This window comes from Psammomys obesus, unplaced genomic scaffold (assembly GCF_907164565.1).
Source record: "Psammomys obesus unplaced genomic scaffold, mPsaObe1.curated_primary_1811, whole genome shotgun sequence".
Taxonomy (NCBI): Eukaryota; Metazoa; Chordata; class Mammalia; order Rodentia; family Muridae; genus Psammomys; species Psammomys obesus.
The window spans coordinates 23,655,113-23,682,456 of record NW_026596117.1 but is presented as its reverse complement, the minus strand read 5'-3'; the positions used below and the strand labels follow the sequence as shown (position 1 = coordinate 23,682,456).

Below are 27,344 nucleotides of genomic sequence, written 5' to 3'. Positions count from 1 at the left end.
CTGCCTCTTATTTTTTCCTCTCCACATCATGGGGTGATTTGAGACTCCTAGTTTACTTGATACTGACTTGTATGCGCGCAGGGTAGAACCATCTCCTAAATGGAGCATGTGTACTTTTTCACACCCTCTCTTTCCCTAAAGAAAGTTCTTTCTCCTGAAGCCATCCTTTGCCAAAAGCTTCTGAGATAGGACTGGGGCCCCATGAGCTCTTTCCTCATTCATGTGGGGATTTTGCTGGCTCTTGTTCAGGTCTATCTAGTGTGTGCATTCCCAGTCACTGAGGATTCGTGTGTGCTTTTGTGCTGTGTTGATAGCATGTCTAGCAAATACTGTTTCACCATAGATAGCTGCTCCCTTTGACTTTTGAAGTGTTTCTGTTCCTCTTTCAAGTTGATCCCAGAACGTTGGTGGCAGTGTTTTGTAATTAAGGTAAACCATGTAGAGGTGACTGCTTCAGTCTCTTTATTGTCTATGGTTGTAGGTTTCTGATGAGCTAAGTGCACTTACCTATAGGTATGAAGATAACCTAGAGTGGCAGTTAAATATACTGTGTGTATTTAGACAAACAATAATAGGTTATCCTAGGATGCTATGATCTAGGCAGCCACTGCTTTTGTGGGGTTTTTGTTGTTGTTTTCCTTTATGGGTGTGGATGCCAACTTAACAGTGTCAGGTATGAGTTCTGTCCTGCATTAATCCATTTTTAAGAAACAGTTGGTTACTCCTGTAACATTTGTGCCACTATTGCACCAGTGGTTGTGTCTTTCTGGTTAGTAATTATTGTAGCCTATAGGGGTCATGCTGGTTAAGTAAATAGACTTCCCACCCCTCTTCAGCACAGAGTGAAAGCTAGCCAGTAGGTATGAAGATTCCACATGGTACTACTCTGTCCTATGACAAAGTATGTGGTGACTATAGTGGAAGTTTTGGTTTCTCTAAAAACTCATGTTATGTCAATGTTTTTGTCTTAATCCCAAGTATGGGATTTAGATGTGCTTTTAGTTTGTCCATAGCTGATAATTGCCTTCTGCAGGGTGTGGCTTTTGTCAGCTTTTGACAGCCTGCCTTGTGCAGTATGGAGAAGGGCGTGTTCTAGGGCTCTGAGGATATAAATATGAGAGCCCAGAAAGGTGTGGTGGTGGCGTGTGGTAGTTTGGAAAAATCAGAGAAGGATGGTGTGATGGTCACTGTGGTGGCATGGAGACCACCCGAGAGAAACATTTAAATGCAGAGGCTTAGAGCACACTGCTTGTTGGCATCTCATGTTGACAGAGATTGGTGCAGCCCCTAAAAGACCCTAAACAGGAGGGAGAAGTAAAGGGGTCTGTGCCCCCTCTCCCTGCTAGCTTTCTCACCTGCCTAGGGTGGGGGGTTGGAAGGGAGAGGCTTTAATAAGGAATACCAGTAAAACAGAGTTAAAAACTGAGCGCCATGGGTGTCTTCAGCAATAGGGGGTCTTAGCAGTGATATTTGGAGGGCAAGGAATGGTGTTGTTTATGGACCCCACTGACCAAAAACTCAAAAAAGGTAACTCATAACTTGTCAGTGGGCTTTTTATTTGGTAAGCTGTGTTTTGAGAGGAAAGTAATGTCTACAATTAAACCCACCCACTAAGCTAGCTGGTATCCACAAATGATACATCCACAAAAACATAGCAGTGTTGTCTTTCTAGTTCTGTGACCTCCCTCAGTGATAATTTCTAGTACCACCCATTTACTTGGAATTTCATGATTTTTTCCTTTGCTAGATGAATAATCCATTGTGTATGTAAACATATGTTAATTATAAAACATTTATGTATGTATACTTACATGTAAATATTTTAGGAAGCTTCTATAGATTTCCATATGGTATTTTTAGATGTATTTAGTGTCTTTCCCCTTTCATTCTTTGCCTTTCCATGATATCCCCTTCAGCCCACCACATTCCTTTCTAGTTCCCTGCCTTCTGGGTACTTCAGATTAAAAGGTAAACACTGAAGGCTACCTAGCATCTGCTGTGAGAGAATATGCATTGTTTGTCTTTCTCACACTGAGGTACCTCCTTCAGAATGGTAATTTTCAATACCATCCATTGGCAATTTTGTAATTTAATTTTTCTCTTCCAGGTGAATAATAACTCCATTGTGTGTGTAAACCATATTTTCATTGTTCATCAGTTGGTGGACATCTAGGTATTTTCCATTTCCTGGCTATTGTGAGTAGAACAGTGAACATAAGTGAGCATATTATCTCTGTAGTAGTATATAGTCTTGATTATTCACGGGAGTGATATAACTCTGGATCATTTAGTAAATCAATCTCTAGATTCTCCTGTCAGATGGTAAAGTCTTTGGACCCTCCCATTCTGTAAGCTTTCTTTTCACTGAAATGATGGTATCTTTTGTGTATGGAAGGGGTTTAGTTTCATGGGGTCCCGATTATCAGTTGTTGGTTTTAACATCTGCACTGCTAGTGTCCTATGCAGAGAGTTCTTTCTTGTGATGTTAACATGAAACACATTCCACATTCTTAGAAGATTCAGTTATCAGGACTAAACATTATGCATTTTAAAGCTGAGTGTTTTTCTTTATAGTAGTCCTGCCTCTTTGATATGTTAGCTATTTAGCTCTTCGTTTAGTATCATTTTTGTTGGTGTCAGTGGAAGAAGACAAGCATATGGCATACTCTTTGGGTTTTGCAAGACTTCATTAGACAGTCTTTGGGTCTGTAATGTACATCTCTGATTATCACAGTTAGGAATGACCAGTGAAGAAGAAAACATTGAAGGGTTGCAGATCTAACTCAGTGAGAGAATGCTTATCTGAGGATGCTCTGTCCACAGTATTGAGAGTGGGGACTCAGACTGCCAGAATTCTACCATCTGTGAGAAGGATCTCTTGAATTTGGCAGTGTGTATGGAGGTGAAGACTACCAAGTGGAAAGAGTACTAGACAGGTCTTAATTAAAATGAGGAAGTTAAAGCTTTGCTAGATTTTAGCATTTTGACTGAACACATAACCTCTTCATTATTATTTAAAAACTAGAGAACCAGATTGAAATTAATAATTACAAAACTCCTTTTTAAACAGTGACTTGAACGTTGTATAGGATAAACGAAGCTTGCTTAAATATATGCTTTGCAGGGTTTTTCTGTGTATCCCACAAGCACATGCTAAATATAATTCCCAGCCAGAAGTATAGTGATTTTCTTGGTTATATTTTGGTTTCTCTTGTTTTTGTGGAAATGTTCATTTAGTGTTTTTACTAGGTAAATAGGGAATGATAGACACAGTCACCTCTGGTTTTAAGTTTCACCTGAGGCACGCTTAAAGTCTTAAGAATGTTGTAGACAGAGCTCATTTTTACTCTTAAGTGCCAGATAAACTTCAGAAAGACTGACAATCGTCTGTTTGGGATGCACTCCTAATCCCAGCACTATAGAGGCAGAGACAGATGAATATTTGTGAATAACATTACTTCGGTAAATAGGTCTATTAGTGTGGCTTTTAATTTGTCTTGTCTGTTAAATTTACTACTCATCTTCAAGAACAGAGGTTTCTCCAAAAAGCCTCCAAAACCTAGATCCAGCTGTTGGACTGCTAGCATCCAAAGGATTTTATTCTTCCACTGTTAAAAAAAAAAAAAAAATCATTTCTCCCTCTTTTTCCTCTAAGCTTTCATACATTGCCCACCTGTCACCCCAACTCAAATTCATGTCCTTTTTCTTTTAAGTATTACGGTTATATTTATATGTATGTTTATCTGTCCGTGTACACATACATGCACATAAATATATAACTACAGTCTGCTGAGTCCATTTGGTGTTGCTTGTTTGCATGTGTTCAGGGCAGCAGAGAGAACTTACTCGAGGTGTGGGACCCATGAGAGTTCATCATGTCTGTCGGGTTGTCATTTTTCAGGTCCTGTTAGGCAGCCATATTGTTGAGACGTGTATAGTTTCCTTTTCATTTCTAGGAAACAGTCTTACAGCAGACTTCCTGGTTCTACTCTCACAATCTTTTCTGCCCTATCTTTGGATTTTTCTTGAGCTTCAGTTTGTGGATAGCATTGTACTTATTCCAATTGGGGCTGGCACCCCATGATCAGTTGTTCTCTGTATTTTTACTAGTTGTGGCTATCTGTAATGGTCTTACTCCTTCAAAGAGAAACTTTGAAAAAGGATGAGAACTACATTTATATTACCACAGAGATTGTACATCCAGGTTTATTCATGTTATGTTTAAAATAATACGGAAATGGAATCAGCTTCAGTGTACGATCAACTGATGAATGGTAACATAAATACGTGCTTTATGTGCACAGTAGAGTTTTATTCTGACATTTAAAAAAGGAAGAAAGTGGATTTAGAAGAAAGTGGATTAAATGTGGAAGCACTAAACAGTAACCCAGACTCGGGAAGTAAAATGCTACATGTTTTCTTCTTCCTCACTTCCCTGGAATTCTAGTAGATTTTCTTGGGTGGCCAGCATCTGCTTGCTTGTTCCTCCTCACTGTGTGACCACAAACTCAGACCACCATACCATGCTCATCTTTTTTGTTTTCACATGGATCCTTGAGTAGAACTAGGATTACAAAGCAAGCGCTTCTCTGGCTGAGCCATCTCCTCCTCAGTTCCCAGATCTTAACATTTTTTGTATGTATTTGTATCAGTGACTGGTGGCTACAGGTGGGTCATGAAACTGTAAGGGAGAAAGGGAAAATAGGCCTTCAAACTTGAGATTGGGAGGATCATAAAAGAATACCTGTGACATGAAAAGGGAGAAAAAAGTCTGTTGGAGATGGAAAGATGCATAGGGTAAGAATGTGTGTTTGGGGGTGGGTCTTGAAAAACAAGTTTTATTTTAAAAACATCATAAAGAATCCTACTACTTGGTATGCTAATTAAAGGTGAGTACCTTTAGCCTCAAAAATTCTGGGTATTAATCAAACACTAAGTTTTGTTTCTGTTGAGTTTTCAGAAGTACTAGGATGGTGGGATGGTTCAGAGGGCGAAGGCACTTGCCACCAAGCTTGATGACCTGAGTTCAGACTCTAGGATGTTTATTGTGAGTGTATCTGACTCACAAATTGTCCTCTGGCATCCATTTGTACACAACAAAAAATTACTGTAATATAAAAATTATTTAAAAACATACAGTTTTTATAAATTATTTTGAGGATTTTTACATGAGAAGGCTGTTCTTGTTTCATTTTTGTGGCTACTTCCTCTAGCTCCTTCAGTCTTCATATGTATTTTTAGATTTTTATTTATGTATATGAGGGTATAGCCTGCCGCAAACCACATTGGTGTTGGGAATTGAAAACATGTTCTCTTCAAGAACAGCAAGTGGTCTTAAGTTCTGCATCATCTCTTTGGCCCAAAAAGAAATGTAAATCTTTTTACATTTATTAAAGTTCAAGAAAAAAAAAAATGTTTGAGCATGTTATAAGTAAGTACACTGGATTTGCATTATTTTCATCTCTATTCTGTTTTTCCTTTTCAATTTTGTGCTTTATTCTGTTTGTCTTTGCTTTATACACAGACAGTCCATTATGTTGCCCTTATTTACATATGTTTAGGGCTGATCACTTAGGATTGAGATTAGTATGCTAACTTGTTCTTCCTTTGCATCCTTTGACTACTTGAAGCCCCCTAAGATTTTACCATCTTAAAGTGTCGTTTAGGATTGAGTGAAGAGGTGTGTTAACTTTCCATGTTTAATAGAATGCAAATGTGGTGTGAATATTACAAGCTGAATTTCATCATTGATTTAAGAAATGGCTTTTTTAAATATCTAGGATTAGTATAAGTTTTAGGCCTCTGTAGCTTGGGAGAATGAATGGTTAACGAATTGTTCTTCACATACTTTTGCTTAGCTGACCTCAAACTGGCTGTATAGCTGAGGTTGGCCTGATCCATGAGCTACCACCTCATGGATTATACAGCTATGCACCACCTAATTTAGGTCTTGACTTTGATGTTTTTGTCTTTCTTCGTAGCATCTACTGAGTATCTCTGACCTGTTTGAAGCAGCATAGTCACATGTGGCCAGAGACTGTGTAAAATCAAAAACCCTCATCGCTGTCTGTTGTTGAAAATAAAATTGGTGTTGGACTATATAATGTTTATTACTAGCCCTATAATTATTGTGATATTATTTAAACTGCTGTCACAAATACTAACATAAAAACACCTATTACATTTTATAATTGCCCATTTACCTTGGGCTGGGTAGATGTTTCCATTTACGCTATGTCAGTAATTCACCATTCACCTCCAGCCCCCATCCAGTGTCATCTGCCTTATTTATCCTTATCTGGGCTACCTTCCACCTATAATCTCATAAATACTTGCTTGTATTCTTCACTTGGGCCTTTCCATACCATTATTGGAGTTCTTCCTACTGATCCACATGGTTCCTTCTCCACACTAACCCATAGTGGGGTCCCCCTTTCCTCCTCTCTTCCTGTGTCCCTCTCTGTCTTCCTCCTGAGATTCTTCTCTTCCCAAAGCCCAGGATCCTTAGCCATGCCTACCCTATTCTGCCCTGCCTAGGTTTTAGGCCTTTAAATCCACCTATCAGGTAGAATATCTTAGGCAGGTTTACACAACAAGAATAGGTGTATCCAGGCGGTAAAAAGATCTTGAAGGCCGAATAATTGGCATCAAAACACAAGGATCAGACCATTCCCCGCCAGGTGTTATTATGGCTAACCCAAGACTTAGCTTGTTTGACCCTCTCCTGTTAGATTCTCCTGTCTGTGGGGTTTTACTCTTCACTTCCAGGGTTTTAGGCACACTCTCCTTGTAGACCTTGGAAAGTGTAAGTCAGAATCTGGCCTTAAAGTGGTGTTTTATGTTCCTTAAAAAATACTTGGGATATATGTTGTCATTTCAGACTTCTGTGTTGGAGTGTTAGAATGCAGTAATCAGGAAAAGTAGTGGCTGGTGTGTTAACCACATACTGTGTTTGTGACAGGAACAGAACAGTCAAGGGCTTGCTTTCCCTAGAGCCTTTCTCTGCAAGGCACTTAAAAATGGTCACCCTTTCCACAGAGGATTTAATGTATATAGTCAGAGACCTAGGTTTGTCAGTTTTGCAGTGTGTGTTTTTGACACAGCCCTGTACTTTATCTATCTATCTATCTATCTATCTATCTATCTATCTATCTATCTATCTATCTATCTATCTATCTATTTTAATTTTTGCCGTGGCCAGTAGCATTGTGATGTTCTTTTTCAAAGCTTGGTTTATGATTGCTTAGCTATCTAGAAATGCCCCTACTTAAAGACCAAGCATGTGGAGAATTGTGAGCAAGTAGGCGCTTGATGTATGCAGGTTTACCATGCTTCCAAGAGTAATGATGATGTTCCACACAAATTTGCAAACTACTTAGTACTCTTACATGACTAGGAATTACAGAGTTCAGGAATTAGGAATTTAATCCTGTGGTGGTTATTGGTGGGAAATCTGAGATAGACATTAAGTTAAAGTCCAGAGAAGTAGTATTCATGGGGATTTTGGTTCTGTATCCTTCTCAGGTGGACATTTGCTGTGGATCTTTTATAGAAAGTGTATCTAGGATACCATATACATATCACCTGCAGAATGTTGGTATCCCGTATGATATGCTGCAAGCAGTCACTGTGCTGTGCTGTACTGTTGAGGAAATGGTAGCAAGAAGAGTCCGCATGTGTATTCTGTGTAACTCCCTAGTTTTAAAGATGTTTGTTTTATGTGCATGATTGGAGTATGGTATGGTGTATATGTGTGGTATTCAGGACAGCATTTAGGGTACTGATTGCTCCTTCCACTTTGTATTTCAGGCACCTACATTATGTGGTAAGCAGCTTTACCTGCTGAGCCATCTTACAGGCTCCTCTTACCCCCAATATTTTAGCACTCTGATTGGTTGATGGCCGATTCCTCAGATAGGGAACCGCTAGATGCCGAGATCTGATTGTATCCTTCTCTTTTTCCTTGTTGTAAGCAATTCTAATGAGATATAATTAGGACTTATTTGGAGTTCTTTGCTCGTTTACCTTTTAATTCTTAGTGACATTTTGTCTCTTGAATCATAAGAGAACCTTGGAGTTACACTTTGATTCAAATGACAGATATATATGGTATTGTAAAATTGTCACAAACTCCACTCTCTGGAAAATACTCTTTTGAGTACTTGGGTTTCACGGGGAGCTTTCGTGTATTTGTCAGTGATTTTGAACTACTTTCCATTAGCACTGTTTCTTGCCTACATGTCGATTGTAGCAAATCTGTGTTTATGGTCTTAAAAGACTGCTAAATTAATAATGGTTTTTTTGTTTTTAAAACTTGTGTGGGAAACGTCCTAAGTTTGTAATGTTTCTACCTTTTTTCAAAAGATTAGAGATTTATAGTAAAGCTCTCGGTTTTTAAATATTCAATTGGCCAAGTTTTAATTGGAATATTTAATTGGAATGCTTTGAAAATATCCAGTGTGATGATTTGATAAATGATAATTGTATAGTTGACAAATTTGTATACTCATTACTGTGTTCTTACATTAGACCCTCAGAGCTTGTTACCATGTTCAAAATGAAAGTTGGTGTTCTTTGGCCACCCTCTTGCCAACCTGGCCCTACCTCCATTTTTTTCTGTTCTATGAGTTCAATTAAAGTTTCTACATAGAAGTGGTATGTCAGACAGTTTTGTTTTTTTTTTTTCTATCTTACTTTACATAGCAAAATGTTCCCCAGGTTCATTTGTGTTGGTACAAATGGCAGGATCTCCCTTTGTGGGGTAGGTGAATAATACTCCTTTGTATATGTGCACCATGTTATTAGTGACTACTTAGGGCCATACGTTTTGCCTCCGTGAACATGAGGTGTAGATAATTTGACTTGGTTTTCTTTAGATGTTAGTGCATAATATAAGTGGATAGTTCTTAGATATTGTAGGTATTCAGAACCTCCCAGGTATTTCATTCTCTCCCATTTTTTTTTTTTTACATCTTTTTTTCACTTTTTGAGACTTATTCATGAGTACTGTTCATTTCCAGCCCTTCTCTCCCCCTTCTAACACTCCCATGTCTTGGACTCCCTTTCAAATTCATGACCTCTTTGTTGTTACATATATAGACACACATGTACATATGCTCCATCTATTTGGGGTTTGTATGTGATGTGCTTAGGGCTGCTCGTTTGCAGTTGGATAGCCTGTGTGGCCTGTTGGCCTCCTCCCTGGAGAAGGCTTTCAGGAACCGTAAATTCCTTCGAGCTCTTCAGATAGGATTGGTCTTTGCGAGACTTCTCCCAACCATACCGACGTGTCATCTAGTGTTGTGCAGGTCTTATTGAGGAGTGCAGCTTTTCTGTCAGACATAGAAGACATGTTTGTTGTAGTGGAACCCTGGAGCTCTAGCTAATTAAATTTGTTTCTGTTCCCTCTTCTGCAGTGGTCCATGGTTGAGGAGGGATGGGATCTATGTTTACCTCTGGGTATATGAATAAACTATTTAGAGTGCATATAGACAGTATAGTGGTTTGGAAACTGGCTCTGTATTAAGATTTCTTGAAGTCTGGAAAGTGAGCACTGGGTAATAGCCTGGACTTACAGGCATAAATATTTTTCTTTGGAGAGAGCCTTAATTAAATTCACTTAGGCAGTTGTTGGTTGCCCCAAGATACACTTGCTGCTTTTGCACCTTGGAATATCTTACTTTTCTGGTCATGATTGTGGTTCATAGGCATCACTACTGGTAGGGCTATTTACTTTTCCTCCTTGGCAGCATGTATAGCACCTTTGGATACTGTGAGAACTAGGCCTCAAAATAGGAGGCTCCCCAGTCAGTCCCAGCTTGATTCCTCTTAAGAGCTGTGTCACAAGTATGTGGTGTCTTCAGCAAAAGCCTTTTGCCTTCAATTTCTGAGAGGCAACCAAGGGTGAGGGGCAGAGGCAAATTGTTTTGCTAGTTTCTTCAAACCCTTTGACCAACAACTTAGGCGAGGTTCTCTTTGCCTGGCACTGTGTTTTTTATTACTATCTATGGTTTTTCTATTATCACAAGTGGGGTAGTTTTTTTCTGTGTATGTACATAAACGTGTCTTTTTAGGACGTTTCCCCTATGTCTTTTCGAATATCTTTAGTGTCATTTTTCCTGCCCTAACCCCTCCTTTCGTCCCCCTTTCTAGAGCTCCTACTACCCCACTCCTACCTCAGGGCCTTCTCGGTTTCCTGGTTTCAGTAGTTAGTCAGGTTATGTGCTTATAAATACTGCAGGGTGCAGTGCACAAACAGAACACTCAGTGTTTGTTCTTCTGGTCTGCATTACTGGCCTCAATACATTTGTCACATGATTTAGATATTTAGACCTTATCAAGTACTTGGCTCAAAGTCATTTTTCCCATTTTGCAGGGCAGCATCTGCTGCTCCTCTGCACAGAGGCTTTTTTGTGCTGTGATCCTACTTATTTTTTATTTTTTTGTTGTGTTCTCAGTTCATACTCAAAATTAGCACCAACGCCAGTGAGATTCATCCATATACCTTGTTTTAGAAGAGTCAAATAGTTTGGAGTTTCATTTAAGTATTTAACCTATTTGTATATGTTGTAAAATGCCTTAAGTTTCTTCCTTTCCTCTGCTTCTGTATATTTAGATTTCATGTTTATTGTTCATTCCTTTTAATGTATTCTCAGTAGCATTGTCCATGATTTTTTTGTGTGTTTGTTTTGTACATGTCTTAGCAACAGAGCCATACTGATTAGATTACTGTAGTTTTGTTACATAGTTTTAAAATTGAGTGTGATAACTGGAGCTTTCTTCTTAAAATGTTTGTTTGGTATGTTTTATGGATGCATTCAAATTTTAGAAGATTTTATGTTTTTGTGAAAGGATGATTGGAGTATAAAGATTATTCAAGTTGAAATGGTCTTTGTCTAATAAACATAGTTCTTCCATGGAAATGTGTTATATAATCAAATAAAAAACAGATATATAGCTTATACTCACTCTTAACTACTCTGGATAGGGCTTTTATGTCACTGTGTTATCTGTGTCATTCCCCATCTCCTAGTCCTTTAGGGTACACCCTCTAGCTCCCAGAACTCAAGAATACCTACAGTCATCATCAGTCAAGCCCAGGTCATTCCAGTTTACAGTGGCAGATGCCTTCTTCAGTGTCCCTCAGCCTGATTTACCCACTGTTTCTCTTCCGTCCTTCCAACAGTTCACTGGCCCCGGTTCACCTGCCACATTTTTCTAGTTCTCTCAAGGGCCAAGCAAGTAGGATAGCTCACTCTAGAGCTGGGTGTTCTTGGTCTGTAGGCTTCAGTCCAGTAGCAGTGTGCTCTGTTCTATTTTCTGGATTTCCTCTGCTAACCACCTTGTTCTGACTCTGCATGCATGGAATCTTTGCTGTTTTCTGACAGGAGGAAGTGCATGATATAACTGAGAGATAAACCATTGGCCATGACTTAATTTATTTCCAGTGCCAGCAAAAATACATGCTTAGACAACGTAGGGGTTAGCAGAGAATTTTTAAAAGTCAGATACTAAATTTTACTGTTGTAAGTCTTGCCGATATCATCCTGTAAAATATGGTAAGTCAAATGGATTTAGTGTATCTAACTGGGTTGTGATACAGCTAACTAGGGTCTACAGATTGATGAGAGATCCTACCATGTACTCATACCCTGGGAAAGGAAAGTATTTGAAGTATAACCTAGGCTGAATTTATATTGCTTTCACACCATTGTGAAACTACTGCTGGCTGAGGAACTGGAATTTATTCTTTAAAACAACCATGGGTAGGAAGGGTGTGACCAGATTTAAGGAGTTTGTCAATACCATTTGTACCTAAAGAAGTGAAGGCTAGGGTTTTGCCCTCAAATTTAAGTTCAAGGAAATTAGCCCAGGAAAGTGAGGCATTACTGGTGGAACAAGAAGAGTGCATAGGAAGATTATCTCTTGGAGGCTCAGTGAGGGAAGCACTCTGAAAACTGTGGGCAGGTCAGCCTATGCCAGTGAGTGGATTGTGTCAGAGCCGGAAACTCAGAGGCTTGTGGTGTGTGTTCTGCAGTGAGAGGAGCATGAGTGAACTTTGGCTTTTTGATACCCCCCTTCCTGTGTGTATGTGTGTTAAGTGAAAAATAAGTACTTGAGTCCCTGTGAAGATTCTCATAAAGTATTAAAAAAAAACTTGTTTTAATGATGTCCATCATTTCCTAGCTTTGTGTAAGCTGATAACTTAGGCCTGTCAACATATTTGCCCTGTTTAATGATACCGTGTATAAGTGAAAAGTCTATTGGATTTAGGAATAAGGAAAATGCAGAGGTTAAAGTTTTTTTATATATATATTTATTTTGTGTCTGTGGATTGCATCGGTTTTCCTTTCGTGTAGTGGTTAGAACACAACCCGTTGGGGTTTGATTCTCTCTTTCCATTCTGTTTACTTAGAGGATCAAGGTCAGGTAATCATTGCCTTTACCTGCTGGCCATCCCAATGGCCTCAGATTTTTATTTAAAGTGAGATGTCTAAACCTGTCTTCCCAGCACCTGGGCAACTGCAGTTGAAGCAGGAAAAGCTTCCTAGCTTAGCCATGCTTCTGTAGGCTGTGACAGAACCCCATGAGTAAAAGCAGCTTGGTGAGGCCAGATGTCAAGTATCACATATCTCGTTTCCTTCAAACATGTGGAGCCGGTGGCTTGAACTAGATTTTTAGCCTTGGTTTCAGTTGCCATTACTTGGATCAGACAACTTCTTAGCCTTTGCTTTTTCTCACGTTTATTGTGTATGTGTAATAATAAGGTGAAAATGTCAGGATAATTCACATGTGGATCTGAGGATCTTGCCTGTCTGTCCTGTTAAGCATGAAGCACCTGTAGATTTGCCTGGCATCCAAAGACTTTCTGCATTCCTGTATACCTGTCATTCAGTTTCACAGTACACAACCATATGGATTGCTTCTGGGTTTTCTCTATTAGCAATTTAACCACTGTAATATTTGTATACTGGCGTCTTTGTTGATCGTGTGCATGTGTTCAAAAAACCCTCAGTGTTATCAGCATCAAAATGTTAATTATTACTAATGACATAATTTTGCTGTTTTTGTTCTCTGATCAGATTGTTCTGCAGGTTATGCAGATACTTAAACATTTTTCAAGGGAAGGAATTCATTACTGTGTGTTAATTAAAGCAGAATTATTTGTTTCTAGTGTGGAATAACATTGAGTGTACCACATTTGCTTCTCATTTTGCTTATAAAAGCTCTGAATCTCTTCTTGGATAATGTTGTGTGTTATAGAGCAATTACAGTATATGCATATAGATTAATGGCAGTTTAAAATTTTTAACTTCTGAGGCTCTTGAGCTACTGTTCTCAGAGGTGCATTTTGTTGCTGCACTTATTTTTACAATAAAATGTAAGCAAAATGGAGGACAATCCAGTGTCAGAATTTATAGCAAAGTATATGCCTAGACCATTGCTGTGCAGATTCCTAAAAGTAAGAATAAAATACAATTCTAGACTTTGGTCTACCTTGAGCATCTTTTGAGGACTTCAAAAGGTCCTCAGGATAGTTCATAGTTACAGCAGACCTGTAGTTCCCAAAGCTGGCTGTCAGAATGAGCTAAGCAGTTGAAAACTGATGTGAAAAATGCCTCAGATTATCAATAGACTTGAATTAGAAAAATTCTCCCCCTTCATGTGTTGTGAAATTAGACAAAGCTGTGCAAATGATTGATGTCTTTTATTCTGTTTGTCATAAGAACTTCAACATTGCTGGAGAGATGGCTCAGAGGTTGAGAGCACTTGGCTGTTCTTCCCCAGGCCTCTGGTTCAATTCCCAGCAACAACATAGCAGCTCACAAGTGTCTGGAACTCCACCTGCAGGGGATCTGACATCCTAACACAGACATACATGCTGGCAAAACACTAGTGCACATTTGAAAAAACAAAACTTCAGCATGAACTGGGCGCTGTGGCCTGTAATCCCAGCACTTAGGTGGCAGAGGCAGGGTGATCTCTGTGATTTCAAGGCCAGCCTGGTCTACAAAACCGAGTCCAGGACAACCAATGCTACACAGAGAAACCCAGTTTTGAAAAAAAAAAAAAAAAAAAAAACTTCATGTAATTGTTCAAAGATTAAATAATTGGGGTGTGCAGAGTGAATCAAGTGTGCCTATGTAATAATATAGAACAAACTGTATAATGAGCATATTTGGGGTTAAATTAATATGTGCTCTATAGTGGAGAGTTTGTCAGTTGGTATAAAAGAAAGCACTAGTAAAAGAAACAAGCAGTTGCTAACTGTAGAGTGTGGCCACACTTACTAAGCCAGTACTTTTAGCTGGTTTCAGCATTCTCTGTTACTTCCTTGCCCCTTCTAGAAAAACGGCATAGTTTTTGCATGTGTTGTACACTCAATCTGTATAATCTACAATTCAGATGCTATGCAATTAAAATATATTTATCATATGTTATTTAGTTAAGTATATCTAAAATATCGATGAGAAATGACAGTGTAATATTTTGCAATTTTTGATTGATTCTAGTGTAAATATATGTATGTATGTGTATATATACATATCATATATACATACACATATATATCACATATATATGATAAAGTTCAATTCATGACCTTTGTTTCAAGCGTTCACTAACTGGTGGCTGGCTACCTTAAAGTTACCAGTGACCCAAAGGTAATCAAATCTGTCTTGTAATAATCTGTTTGTTCTCCTCATTGAAGAGACACCTTCTAATGAAGATGTGATATGAAGCCCTTCATTTGTTTTCTAATCTATCCATTCTCATTTAAAAGACATCCTCTGGTCCATTGTCAGTTTGGCGTCTAGTTTGTACTAGTTAGCTGCTTAGTATTTTGTAAATTTCCGTGTAACCAAAAGTTGGTCTGGCTCATGCGTCGAAATTTTTCAAGGCAGAAGCATGAAGCATCAGTATTTAAATAACATTTAAATAGCAGAAAGCAAAAGCTGTCAATCCGCTGCTGAACAGTCAAGACAACAGTATAGATTCATGTTATATCCATGTTATGCTTCTTGGAGTAAATATTTAAGAGGGTATAACTTTGCTTTTCCTGTAACTCACTCAAATTATAAACAGCAAGTGTTGTACCTCCACTCACAAAATTACCCTGTATAGAGTGTAGAAATCTTTAAGGTGCTTTACTGTTCTTAGTTTGATTTTTTTTTTTTTAAATTGGCTTAAGTATGATTCACATAGAACCCAGTCTTACCTACTAAAGATGTGGAGTGGGAGAGGCGATATTTAGTTTTTTAAAGATTATTATTATTTATACAGTGTTTTGCCTGCATGTGTGCCTGCAGGCCAGAAGAGGGCACCAGATCACATTGTAAAAGGTTACGAGCTACCCTGTGGCTCACCATGTGATGGGAATTAAACTCAGGACCTTTGGAAGAACAACCAGTGCTCTTCAACTCAGCCATCTCTCCAGCCCTGCGATATTTCTTTAAAGCTGAAATTTTATTAGTAATATGCTAGAAGCATAGAGAGGGCACTAGACCATATAAATAGCTTGATTTCTATTTGCTGAATTGGATGAAACGTTGAAATTATCTCTGCACATAAATGTTATCTCTCATTCTTCATGTGAAAGATCCTGGGTTTCTGGCTGTAATTGAGTTGAACTTTTGTGTATGGTTTTTGCTTTTGGTCATGTTATTTCCCCAAACACTTGATTCTTTGTTTCAATAAGAAAAAAATGTTTTTCCTTCTCACCCTGAAGATCTATAAGTTAATTATGGCATTAGATACAGAATTTTATTTAAAAAAAAAAAAACTGTGCTCAGCACTATTTTCAGGTAGGACTCAAGTCGAATCGGAGTCTGCTCTTCTGCATATTGTATCACTTGAGTTGGAAAGGCCAATATGCAGAAGGGAAAAGCTCACATAAAAGTCTTTTTCCAGGGGCTGGAGAGATGGCTCAGAGGTTAAGAGCACTGGTTACTCTTCTAGAGGTCCTGAGTTCAATTCCTAGCAACCACATGGTAGCTCACAACCATCTATAATGAGATCTAGTGTTCTCTTCTGGCATGCAGGTGTACATGCAGACAAAACATTGTATACATAATAATTTTAAAAATCTTAAGATTCTTCCAACTGCCTTGCTAAGTTTCGGCTTTCATTAGTTACTTTTGTTAAGTTTATCCTTAGTGTAGTGTTATTGATGCTTATGGTGTTTGATTTTTGACATGCCATCTAAAGATCAGTATTACTTGACCTAAAAGCTAACTGATAATCTCTTGCCAGTTATGAAATACTTACATATTTTAAGTGAGTAAGCTTATAAATTACTGGAATATTTGCCAGTATTTGAGTTTTCACTGGTAATCACTAAAGCATATGGATTCTTGGGTCTTTACTTTTACAAGACATCACGTGGAAAATACTGTGTCCATAGACTTAAACCATTGTGTCTTTAGCAAACCTCTTACTTGATCCTTCTGTAGATTTAAACATAGCTTTTTGTTTAAGAAAATTAACATCTACATGTCAGAGCATCTAGTCTACCTTGGTGTTCATTTCAGACAATAGCAGTGTTTTTTTTCTTCGTTTTTGCCATTATTGTCTGAAAATCCATGGGAGCAACAACTTGATGAATAGTGCAGGAAGACATTCCAATGGCATGTACTGATACGTAATTTATCTGCCAATGTTAGCATATATCTAAGAGTCTCTTAAGAACTTGGTGTATTAATTAGTAATAAAAATTGTAATAATCTCTTAGTACAGTGGTTCCCAGCCTATGGTTTATGACTCATTTGGGGAGGGGTCAAACAGTCCTTTCACAGGGGTGGCCGCCTAAGACCATTGGAAGACACAAGATATTTACCTAAAGATTCAGAACAATAACAAAATTAGTTATGAAGTAGCAATGAAAACAATTTTATGGTTGGCAGTCACCACAATGTGAAGAACTATATTGAAGGGTCTGCAGCATTAGGAAGGGTGAGAACCAGTGTTATAGGGCCCTTAACATCAGCCCATTGTAATAGATGTGTTTTGAAGACTCAGGATCTAGTTTGTGCTCCTTAACCATGATGTTGATTTCCTAGAGTAGAAAGAGCCATGGGATGCAGTGTGGAGGAATACAGGGCTATGCTTCCCAGTGTCTTCTACCTAGTAACCCATGAAAAATACCCTTTATTCTTCCAGCATCAGATTTTGATAGTAGGTTGTGGAATGCTGTCTCTTGCAAGCTCAAGTTAGATTTAAATGTTAAACTAGATTGGAGTAGTTTTACCTGTACTGTTGCCTAGCCCATAAACAATTTAGACTCTTTAGTGGGAAATTGATGTTCACCACAAGCTGTATTTTGTGCACACAGCTTAGATATGATGAGGACCTGGTAGTAGATAGAGTTAGGAAAATTTTCAGGAATGTAGTTCCCTGGTGAATACATTCTGTTGAGACAAGATTGTACTGTTTATGTAGCTGCCTTGAAATTTAGAGATTTGCCTACTTCTCTCCGGCTCTGGCCTTAATTTTAATTGGTTTCTGATTTTATTGTATTGTTGGAGGGATTTATTTATTTATTTATTTATTTATTTATTTATTTATTTATTTATTTATTTATGGTTTGACAGCATCTAAGATAGTAAGTGTAATATAATAAGTAGATGAAAAAGCCACCAGGCATCTCTACTTTGAGTCCTGTGGGCAAATTTATTTTTTTGTTTATTTGGTTAATCATACCAGTGCTTCAGTAATCCTTATTTCTATCTTTTGTGACATCGGTAGCTTTTTTGAAGATTTTAGGCTTTTCATAGCTCACTTATTCAAGGATCCATATCCAAAAATTAATCTTGGCCATAGCTGTTGCTGGCTACTGTTTGTTAGTGCCCAATGTATGTATATTAATTTCCAGGCCAAGTTTATCTGTTTCTGCTCTCCAGTGAAAGATTGGCAGTGTACTCCTTCCCGTTTTTCAGTTCTAGTTTTGAATAGATCAGCTGCTTCTGATCAGTTTTTTTCATATTTAGATTTGTGTGGTTTGGCCTCTTGTTTCTCTAGTGGTAGCACTTAAATCTGTTTGTTGCCTTGGGTGTGAATGACAAGCCCTCTGTACTCAGCAACGTTCTCACCTCTCTACATTGGCCTTTCCTAAAAGAAGAGTAGGGAAGCTGTTCATGTATGTTTGTTGGAATGAGTAGATTATTGCTAAGACTCTACTTTTAAGAACTTCTAGGTAGAGTTGGCCCTGACAAGAGGAAACATCTGATTTCTTCTTTACCAGCTGGAAAAGAGATTACTTCCTTGGATTTTAAACTCTTAAAAACTTGACATTATTTTAGCTTTAAAAATTTTCAAGAGTATTAAAAAAGTTAGGTATTTGTAAAAAATCAGAATATTTGAAAAATACTGCAAACAGCAAGTTCTCTGTTCTCTTGTTCGTTACCATTTGAGTTTTCGTGCTCCTTTTTCATTTTCTTGACAGTATGGTTCCCTCCTTTCCTTCCTTCCTTCCTTTTTGTTTTATTTTAAGAAAGTCTCGCTGTCTTGGAATTTACTTACATACATAAGAATGGCTTCAGACTTACAGAGCTCATACTGCTTCTGCCCATAGAGTTTTGGGATTAAAGACCTGTGCCATCATGCCCAACTGTGCAGCCTTTTTTTTTTTTACTTACCTACCTACCTACCTCTCCGTTTTTTCAGACAGTATTTCTCTATGTAGCCTTGGCTGTCCTGAACTTACTTTGAAGATGAGGCTGGCCTCGAACTCATAGTGATCTGCCTGCCTCTGTCCCTGCCTCCACCTCCCTAAGTCCTGGGAGTAAAGCCTTGTGCCACCATTAAAGCCAGGTGCAGTCTTTATTTATTTTTATTTTTAAGCCATGTCTATCTGTAGTAGCATCAGACATTTTGTATAGTATGAAAAGCGGGAGTTGAGCTCCCTGTTACGGTGCACACCTATGGATTGTACGCCTACAATTTCAGCAGTCTTTGCTGAAGCCATACAGATTCAGTGCCAGTCTGGATTAAATGGGGGATACATGTTTTTGTTACATTCATAGGCTATGATACTCAAATATTTATAGTGGAATGGCTTAAAAAAAGGATGAATTACAACTTGTTATTCTTTGTTCTTTCTATTTAAGGGACCAGTTACTCTCCACAAGAAAATTCACACAACCACAGTGCTCTTCATAGTTCAAATTCACATTCTTCTAATCCAAGCAATAATCCAAGCAAAACTTCAGATGCAGTAAGTATTAAAATGCTGGCGTTCAATTCGTAAAGGAGCTGTCAAAATAAAATAAAACATACTGCAAATGTTCTTAAATTTTTCTTTTAATTTTTAAAATGTTTGAATTAGAGTTGAGCTTAATGCATTTGTTTTCCTTTGTTATAGCTGAGGTACAAATTATATCAGACCAGAACTTTTTAAAATTATGTAGGGTTTCTTTTCTTTTAGTGATAAATAAATTGCTCATTTATTCTCTGTTCTGTACTTTGTACTTTACTAGCCAGTGAGGATGACAACCTGGTTCTCAAAGGCAGGGAAAAAAAAGTACCATAGTTTTAAATACTTAGACAAGCTTAGATTAATGACGTAGTTGGAGACTTTTTTAGTGTTATCATTTCAAATGAGAGTTCTCAAGCATTCATTTAGCAGAAAAATACATTAGTCATATATATGCTAAGTTGTCATACAGCTAAAATAGTGTATCTCATTTTGGTAGAACTTGTTGGTGTGGTGCTGACAAATGCTAGCAATTTATAAGTTAAATTTTGGGGGATTTTATTTTGGGGGATTCTTAAGATGACCTCCCATCTCTCAGAAGTTGAGTATAACATAGCCGGGTGAAGATACTGGTCATAAGAATTAAATCAGCACTTTAAAAGTAGATATGTGAAATTCATGGACATGATGGCGCATGACAATAATCAGAGAACTTGGGAGGCTGAGGCAGGAGACAAAACTGGGGTAATTAGTAAGAACTTGCCCTTTTTTTTTTTCCTCTCTCTCTCTTTTAAGCATAACAAGGATTTTTGGGAATGGGGAGGAAAGATAGGAACTGTCCACAGGTTAAAAAGCCAGATGTGAATAACAAAATAGTGTCTGTGTTACTAAAGAGAGTGAATTTCATACAAAAGCAAGTAAAGAACCAACCAATGAAGGGTATAATATAAAGCAACTATAGATTTGAAAATTTATAAGTTATCACAAGTAGACTGTTGAAACCACAGGAAACAGTATAGAAAGTAAAGCATTTGAAGAGCTGGAAAGGTGGCTCAGAGGTTAAGAACAATTGCTGCTCTCTCCCGGAGTTACCCAGGTTCAGATCCTAGCAGCACCACTTTGACAGCTCACAAGCAATTGTAACAGGCAAGTCCCTCAATTCCAGGGAACCTGATGCTGCCTTTTGGCTCTTTGGGAAACTCCTCTGCACATATTGTACATTTTTGCATGCAGACAAAACATACAAAATAGGAATCTTAAAATATTCTTTGAGAACTTCAAATAAATTTCAATAAATTTTACCTGGGTGATTATCATGTTTTAGTTGGCATTTAACCACATCCTCCTCTACCCCTCTTTGGTCAAGTAGGGTGGGATGTACATTTCTATAGAAAATTGGGACAGCAGGAATAATACCTAGTTGAATATAAGATAAAATATGGAGTAATTTTAGATAATGTGTTGGGGCAAGTTAGGAAAGAAATCATGCTGGTTATTTTTAAACCAAGAACTAACTGCATATATATGTGGACTTTAAACAAGGGCTCTGACTTTGCTCCTTTAAAAAAAAAAAAAAAAAGTGGGTAGAGCCTTATAAAGATGCTTCAGTAGTTAAAGGCCAGGCTAACAACCAAAAAGATGGAAGGGGGATTCTAATTAGAAATATGACAGAGGGCTGCCACTATAGCTCAGTAGTTAAAGGCATTTTCTATGCAAGCCTGAAGATCTGAGTTCAGTTCCACAAAGGAAAGAAGGAAAATTGAAAAGGGAATTGACTCTAGTGTCCTCTGACCTCTATATGCTTATCGTGGCATTCCTGCCTCTGCCCATCATGCACAAGCTTGTATGTGTACACATAAATGTAAGAAAGACAAAAGCACAACACTATGATTGAGTCCCCCTGCCTCTCTATGTATCCTACCCTGATTTTGTGTGGTTGGGAAGTGCTATAAACTCAGTCTTGACTTTGCATTTCTCTAATAGCCCTCTTGTTACCAGCTATGTTGCCGTTCTTATTTTGGAGCATTGGAGTGTCCTGGGTCACTGTGTAGCTCTACCTGGCCTGCAACTTATTATGTTGACCAGACTGGACTAGAACTCAAGAGTTCTACTTTCCTTTGCCTCCTCCTGAGTTTAAAATTGTGTGGTGCCTTGCCTGCCTCTGTAGCCAATTTTGCTTGGAGACATTCTCCTTAATATACAGAAATTAAATTTAAGAGTTATTGAGACTTCATGAAAATATTGAACAGACAGCCATGCTAATTATTTAATAAGCTGTTAATAATTTTGGTGTTAAACACATTTTGGTAGTTTTAGGGAAGTTGGTAGTGTGAACAACTAATGGAGATATTTTTGGAGAAGAAACAACCACATTCATGTAAGAGATCTAAATTTGAGTTTAAGGAGAGAATAGATAGGTGTTTTGGTGTAAGTCCCTTTTGTGGAGAGGTTTGAGATGGTTTCACTGTGTCACCCTGGCTGGCCTGGAACGTGGTGGCCTCAGAGCCTTAGCGAGCTGCCTGCCTCTTAGAGGTTCCTTTTCAAAGTCAGGCATTCTTGTGTACTTTTCTTAGACAGTTCATGTGAATTTGTTGTGTATCATATTGAAGATAAAAATGTTTTTATCTTAGGTTAATTAATTTAAATTTAATTAATTTAAAACACCAATCAAGCCCATCATGTGTTAGTATGTGTAACTACTAATAAAAGGTAACCTTTCTAGTGGAAAAAAAAAAAGGCATTAAAATCTACTTATGGTTTAGTTGAAGTTTCATAGATTTTTATATATGTCTGTGTGTCTGTGTGTGTGTGTGTGTTCACAGGTTATCACAGGTCCTGCATGGCTTCTGAGTATATACCTGTTTTCTTATGATAGATGAAGGAGGAAAAGGCCACACTTATTTTAGTAATGTTTGGAAGTATTTGAATCATGTGAAAGAAATTCAGGTTTCCTCAAGTGTTTGTGATAATACCTGAAAACTGATTTACTTACGTGGCTACATGTTAAGCTTACTTAGGGAAGTGATGTGTGTGTAGGACTTGAATTGTTAAGGCGTTGTTTTTGTAAAGTCAGAAAAGTTGGCTCTTGCCATTGCATATTGGCATTAAATTACACCATTACTTGAAAGATTTTTTTTAATATCATTTTTATTTATATACAGTGGTGTTGTACCTGCTTCACACATGTGTCTGTGTGAGGGTGTCAGATCTTGGAGTTACACAGTTGTGAGCTGCCATGTGGTTGCTGGGAATTGAACCCAGGTCCTCTGGAAGAGCAGTCAGTGCTCTTAACAGCTGAGCCATCTCTCCAGCCCTTGAAAGATCTTCTTTAAATTAACTGCATAATAGAAATGGGGTTGAGGTGATAGTTCACTTGTTTGCCGTCAGGAAAAGTTTCTTGCAGCTTGCTTACTCTATAGAGGGAGCTAGTGCACTATCCAAGCTGAGATTTGGTGGCAGTATACCTCAGAGCTACAGATGTTGTGTGCTGGGAGGATGGCTTTACTCTACAGCCTGTGGGGATTACATATTCTGACCATTCAGGTTTTTTCAGAGATTGCCTAAATGTAAGCAGTGGTGGGTGGGGTTGTTTGCTTGTTTTGCTCACCACCTCCAGCACTCCCCACAGAGTCTCAGGGTAAAAGAAGAGTGGGGCCTGAGTGTTCTGACACAGAGTGTTTGTAAAGGAGCCAAAACAAAAACACTTCAAAACTTGCAGAGACCTTAGGGTTGCTGGACAGGTTCTTACTTTTTTAACCTGTCTTTTTTTTTTTTTTAATCTTAGACACCAGTTCCACGTAACCACGTTTCAAACTTTCTAATTTCATCATGTTTTTATGCATATGTTTTATCACATATCTGCATGGGATCAACTGAGAAGTTTGGAAGAGAAAGTATTAGTTGTGGAGCTACTTGTTTTCTCCATTCTTTTTAAATTCAAGATCTTAATTTCATGTTCATATGCCTAATAAAGTCATACTATAAACTTTCACAGATACTCTTACACAAAGGTTTTCATAAGACTCAGTGCTCCAAAATTGATATATACATGTATGATTAGTATAGAAATTATTAGAATTTTAATATTTTATGTCAAATGATTAAATGACACTTTGTAATTTTTTAAATGTATTTTTAAGCCTTATGATTCTGCAGATGACTGGTCTGAGCACATCAGCTCATCTGGGAAAAAGTACTACTACAATTGTCGCACAGAAGTTTCACAGTGGGAGAAACCAAAAGAATGGCTCGAAAGGTATTTGCTTTAGACCTAGTAATACTCCCTACATACTTCTGCATATCAGCATTCTACGGCATTAAATACTATCTTCAGGTTCTGTACAGTGAACTCCTTTATTTCTTTTTTGTAATCCAACTTCTTTGTTGTCTTTCATGTAAAGTATTTCTTGGATATCAGGGCAACCATCTGCGGGAGGCCTGTGAGCATTCAGTATAGTTGATAAAATACTTAACTAACTGTTATTTGACATTGCAATACAAGTCTTTATTTTACTTTTAAATAGTAGTCTTAATAATGATAACTTTTACCATTTGTAGAATTGTTGTTTGGAGTTTAGGCTGTGGGTTTTAGTAGTGAGAATAGCTGGCAGTTTTTTTCTCTTCAATGAAAAACAGGCTTAGTCTTTTGTTTGCCCAAATCCCATCTTCCCAACCAGTTTCAACTGGAATCATGTTCCTTTTATTTCATTTACTGTCTTGTGCAGCATTTGGCAAGAACCGCTATTACAGAGACTAGGTACTTAAGGTAATTTTTATTCATAAAGCAATGTTTCTTTTCACTCTTTTACTTTTAGAGAACAGAGACAAAAAGAAGCAAATAAGTTGGCAGTTAATAGTTTCCCAAAAGACAGGGATTACAGAAGAGAGGTGATGCAGGCAGCAGCCACTAGTGGGTTCACCAGTGGAAGTGGAAGTAAGTGTTTTTTGTTGTCTTTGAAACAGTGTTTTTTTCATTTATCAATTCATAAGTTCCATCTGCATGTGTAAATTGCCATGAAAAAATACGGGATTTCTATATGCTGAACATCATCTCGGCTCCCTGTGTTTCTTTCCTGGACAGAGAAATGGGTGCAGAGTGGAATGGTGGTGTACCTGTTCTCTGCACTCGTGGTAATACAGAATTGGTACACAAATATTGAAGTTCTTAAAAAGAGGATTAGGTTATAATCTTAAGGTGGAAGAAATAACTGAGTCCTAGTCATACACATTGACACCACTGTACTACTGACATTTCTTTGCTAATGAGAAGCAAATTGGATTTTGCTTGATATTACAATGATGTGGGAAAATTTAAACAACTCTTCTGTTTTTCATTTTCACGATGTTAGAAAATCGTATCAGATATTTACATTAGCATAAAATAAATTTCATGGTAGATCATTTGCCTGATTGTGTCAAGCTCACATAATGTACACTAAGGCTCTTCTCTTGTTTCTTTGCAGTAGCTTTTGTGTGGTAAATGTGTTTTCAACATATCTTTGATAGTATTTACAATAGTATTGTTTGGACTCCAACCCCATTTTTCTGTACTTAGACATCTATTTCACTGTTTAGAGATCTGTATAAGCTGTGTTCAAGGCTTTGCAGAAACATTAAAATCTTTCAGAAACTATTTTTCAATCCTTGACCCTTGATCTCTGAGACAAATTGTGGCCATACCATAGTGTTTTAGTGAGATTTATCTAGTGCTGTATGCAAGTGATGCTCAATAAGGAATGTTGACTCTTTAATGGGAAAAATTATCTACAGTGCAGTTTTAGACCAGCTACATTAAATCCTCAAATTGTGCATAAAATTATACTTAATTTTTAGTGACTTTTTTAATGTATTAAGTTAGAGAATTACAGAACACTGTATTTTAAGACATAAAACGTGGGAGTTTAATTCTGTGTTGCCTTTTGTCTCCGGTAACTAGCTGCTGCCTTTGACCAAACAAATAGGAGCTGAAGGAGCCGAGGTTTTAATTTCGAAGCAATTAGATAACATACAGTTTATTGTTACTAGTACAGTTAGTGGGTAGGGAACATGGACAAGCGACATGGACATGAATAGAACTTTTAAAGTCAACAAAAATGAAGTTATTGCGCTTGTGTACTAGAATTAGACAGTGCTGAATTGGAGCAGGAGGGTGTCATTAGTATTAGGCTAGTATAATACTTCCAAAGGGCAGTCTGTGTCTCCTGGTTTCCAGGAGTGTTGGGTGGTGATAAATTTCAGCTGATTCATATCTGCCCCTTAACTGAATTCCTATGTGTACAAGTAATGAGCCCATCGGCCTGTAGCTGGATTCATGGTTCTATACATATTTTGTTTTCTAATTTCTGAGGTTTTTCTATTCTGATCTTTTTCAAGTCATTCTTCTGATAAAGGTAACTGCTAAGATCTAATTGTAAACAAGGAAGGGAAGGTTTCTGGGTGTGCTTTTGTATGTTGCCATATCTTCAAAGTCTAAACTGTTGACAACTTAGTAAGGCATGTATATAATTTTATAAGCCTAATATGGTGGTACAATTCTTTAGTTACTATAGTAGGGAGGCAAGCACAGGTGGATCTGCATAAAAAAACTTAGAATGTGAAGCTTTCACTCTTATGACTCAGGAACATTTTGAGGTACATGCTTTGTTTACTATATGTGTGTGCGTAGAAATCAGACATGTTTATATTTACAACCAAAAATGAGATTATTTATTGTTTTAGCCCACTTGTTCAGTAGTGTTTCAGGGATTTGCTTCTGTGTTTATGATTTTGCGTCTGTTAAATTATTGCCTGTACCATTCTGATTCATTATAGCATTCAAAATAGTCTGCTGTCTGAATATTGGGTGGCTTTCGGCCATTTCACACTCTTAATGATTCATGTTTGTCCCTTTACTGAAACTAAATTCCCCTGTGTTCAAGTGATGAGTCAATCAGTCTGTGGCTAGAGTCATGGTTGTATATTTAAGTAATGATTGAGAGAACTTTGCTATATTGGATTTTATTTTTTTCTGTTGAATATCTCCACTAAGTTATAAGGTGCTGTAGTAATAAAATTGGTACCCCATTTAATTATTTGATATTGTCAAAAACTGTTAGGTGTTTATTGCCATTTGGGTAGAATTATGCTTGGAGTGTGGCCCCTTCAAGGAAGGAAAGGAGTGGGGAGATTCTTACAAAGAGATAATGGAAATGTTACTACAGTCTGAAACTCGGAATTGTATGGATAAAATTTTGGTATTAGCTGCATCCCTCCCCCCCCCCCCCCCCCCCTTACTAGTGTTGTCTCCTCTAAGCTTAGAGAAACCTCGATTGGGGTTTCTTATAGTGCTAGTGATGTTTTGGATCAGGCAGTCATTCACTGGAGAGACTGTCCTGAACTGGTTTTTTTTTCATAATTTATTTAATTTTATTTCATGTGCATTAGTGTGAAGATGTCAGATCCCTTGGAATTGGTGTTGCAGACAGTTGTGAGATGTCTTGTGGGTGTTGGGAATTGAACCTGGGTCCTTAGGAAGAGCAGACAGTGCTCTTAAACATTGAGACATCTTTAGCCCCTGACTGTCCTGTATTATAACTTGTTACTGTACCTGCTAGATTAGCTAGTCACACACCAACCACCGTGGCATTTAGAAATGTCTGGAAAGCAGGGGTGCAAATAGAAACCCTTTCTTTAAACACCTTCCGTTTGGCGATAGTAGTAAGCAGTTGAAGCTCCGTCTTTCCCAGTTCCCACAATCTACTGTCTTGGATTTAACAAGTATTTGAAGTATAATTTCATCTGAACATTTTGCGTTTAAATCATATACAGCTAAAGGAAAATTTTCTAGGTTAAGAAAATACAAGTTAGAGGTAATTAAGTGGTAGGGTTGGGCATGGTGTTATTTCTGATGCACTTGTCTTACAAAGTTTTGGTTGTAGTAGTATCTTCTTTGTACGAAGAAACTAGGCAAAGATTATAATAGTGTTATGTCCACACAAGGTGGAAATTTATTAATGTGTCTGTACAGGATGTTGAATACACACGATGGTCGCAGTGGAATCTGCTTTTGTTACTGGCACAGTGTGTACCATACTGAATTTATATATTAGGTAGAGTTGGAGAGTTTGTTTTGATACAGTTGAGGGCTTTTGGGTGGTAAGCCACTGTCTTGAGGACA

At 37.7% G+C, this 27,344-nt stretch overlaps 1 protein-coding gene across 4 annotated transcripts in view; it reads left to right on the top strand.

Annotated features, from left to right (window-relative positions):
• The window catches only part of Wac (WW domain containing adaptor with coiled-coil), a 54,640-nt gene that overhangs the window by 12,173 nt on the left and 15,123 nt on the right, over positions 1-27,344 (top strand). For all 4 annotated transcript variants that reach the window (XM_055629191.1, XM_055629189.1, XM_055629190.1 and 1 more), the window contains exons 4-6: positions 19,104-19,210; positions 23,329-23,444; positions 24,004-24,122. In XM_055629191.1, coding sequence (XP_055485166.1) covers positions 19,104-19,210; positions 23,329-23,444; positions 24,004-24,122 — 342 coding nt within the window. The remainder of the gene's footprint in view (positions 1-19,103; positions 19,211-23,328; positions 23,445-24,003; positions 24,123-27,344) is intronic.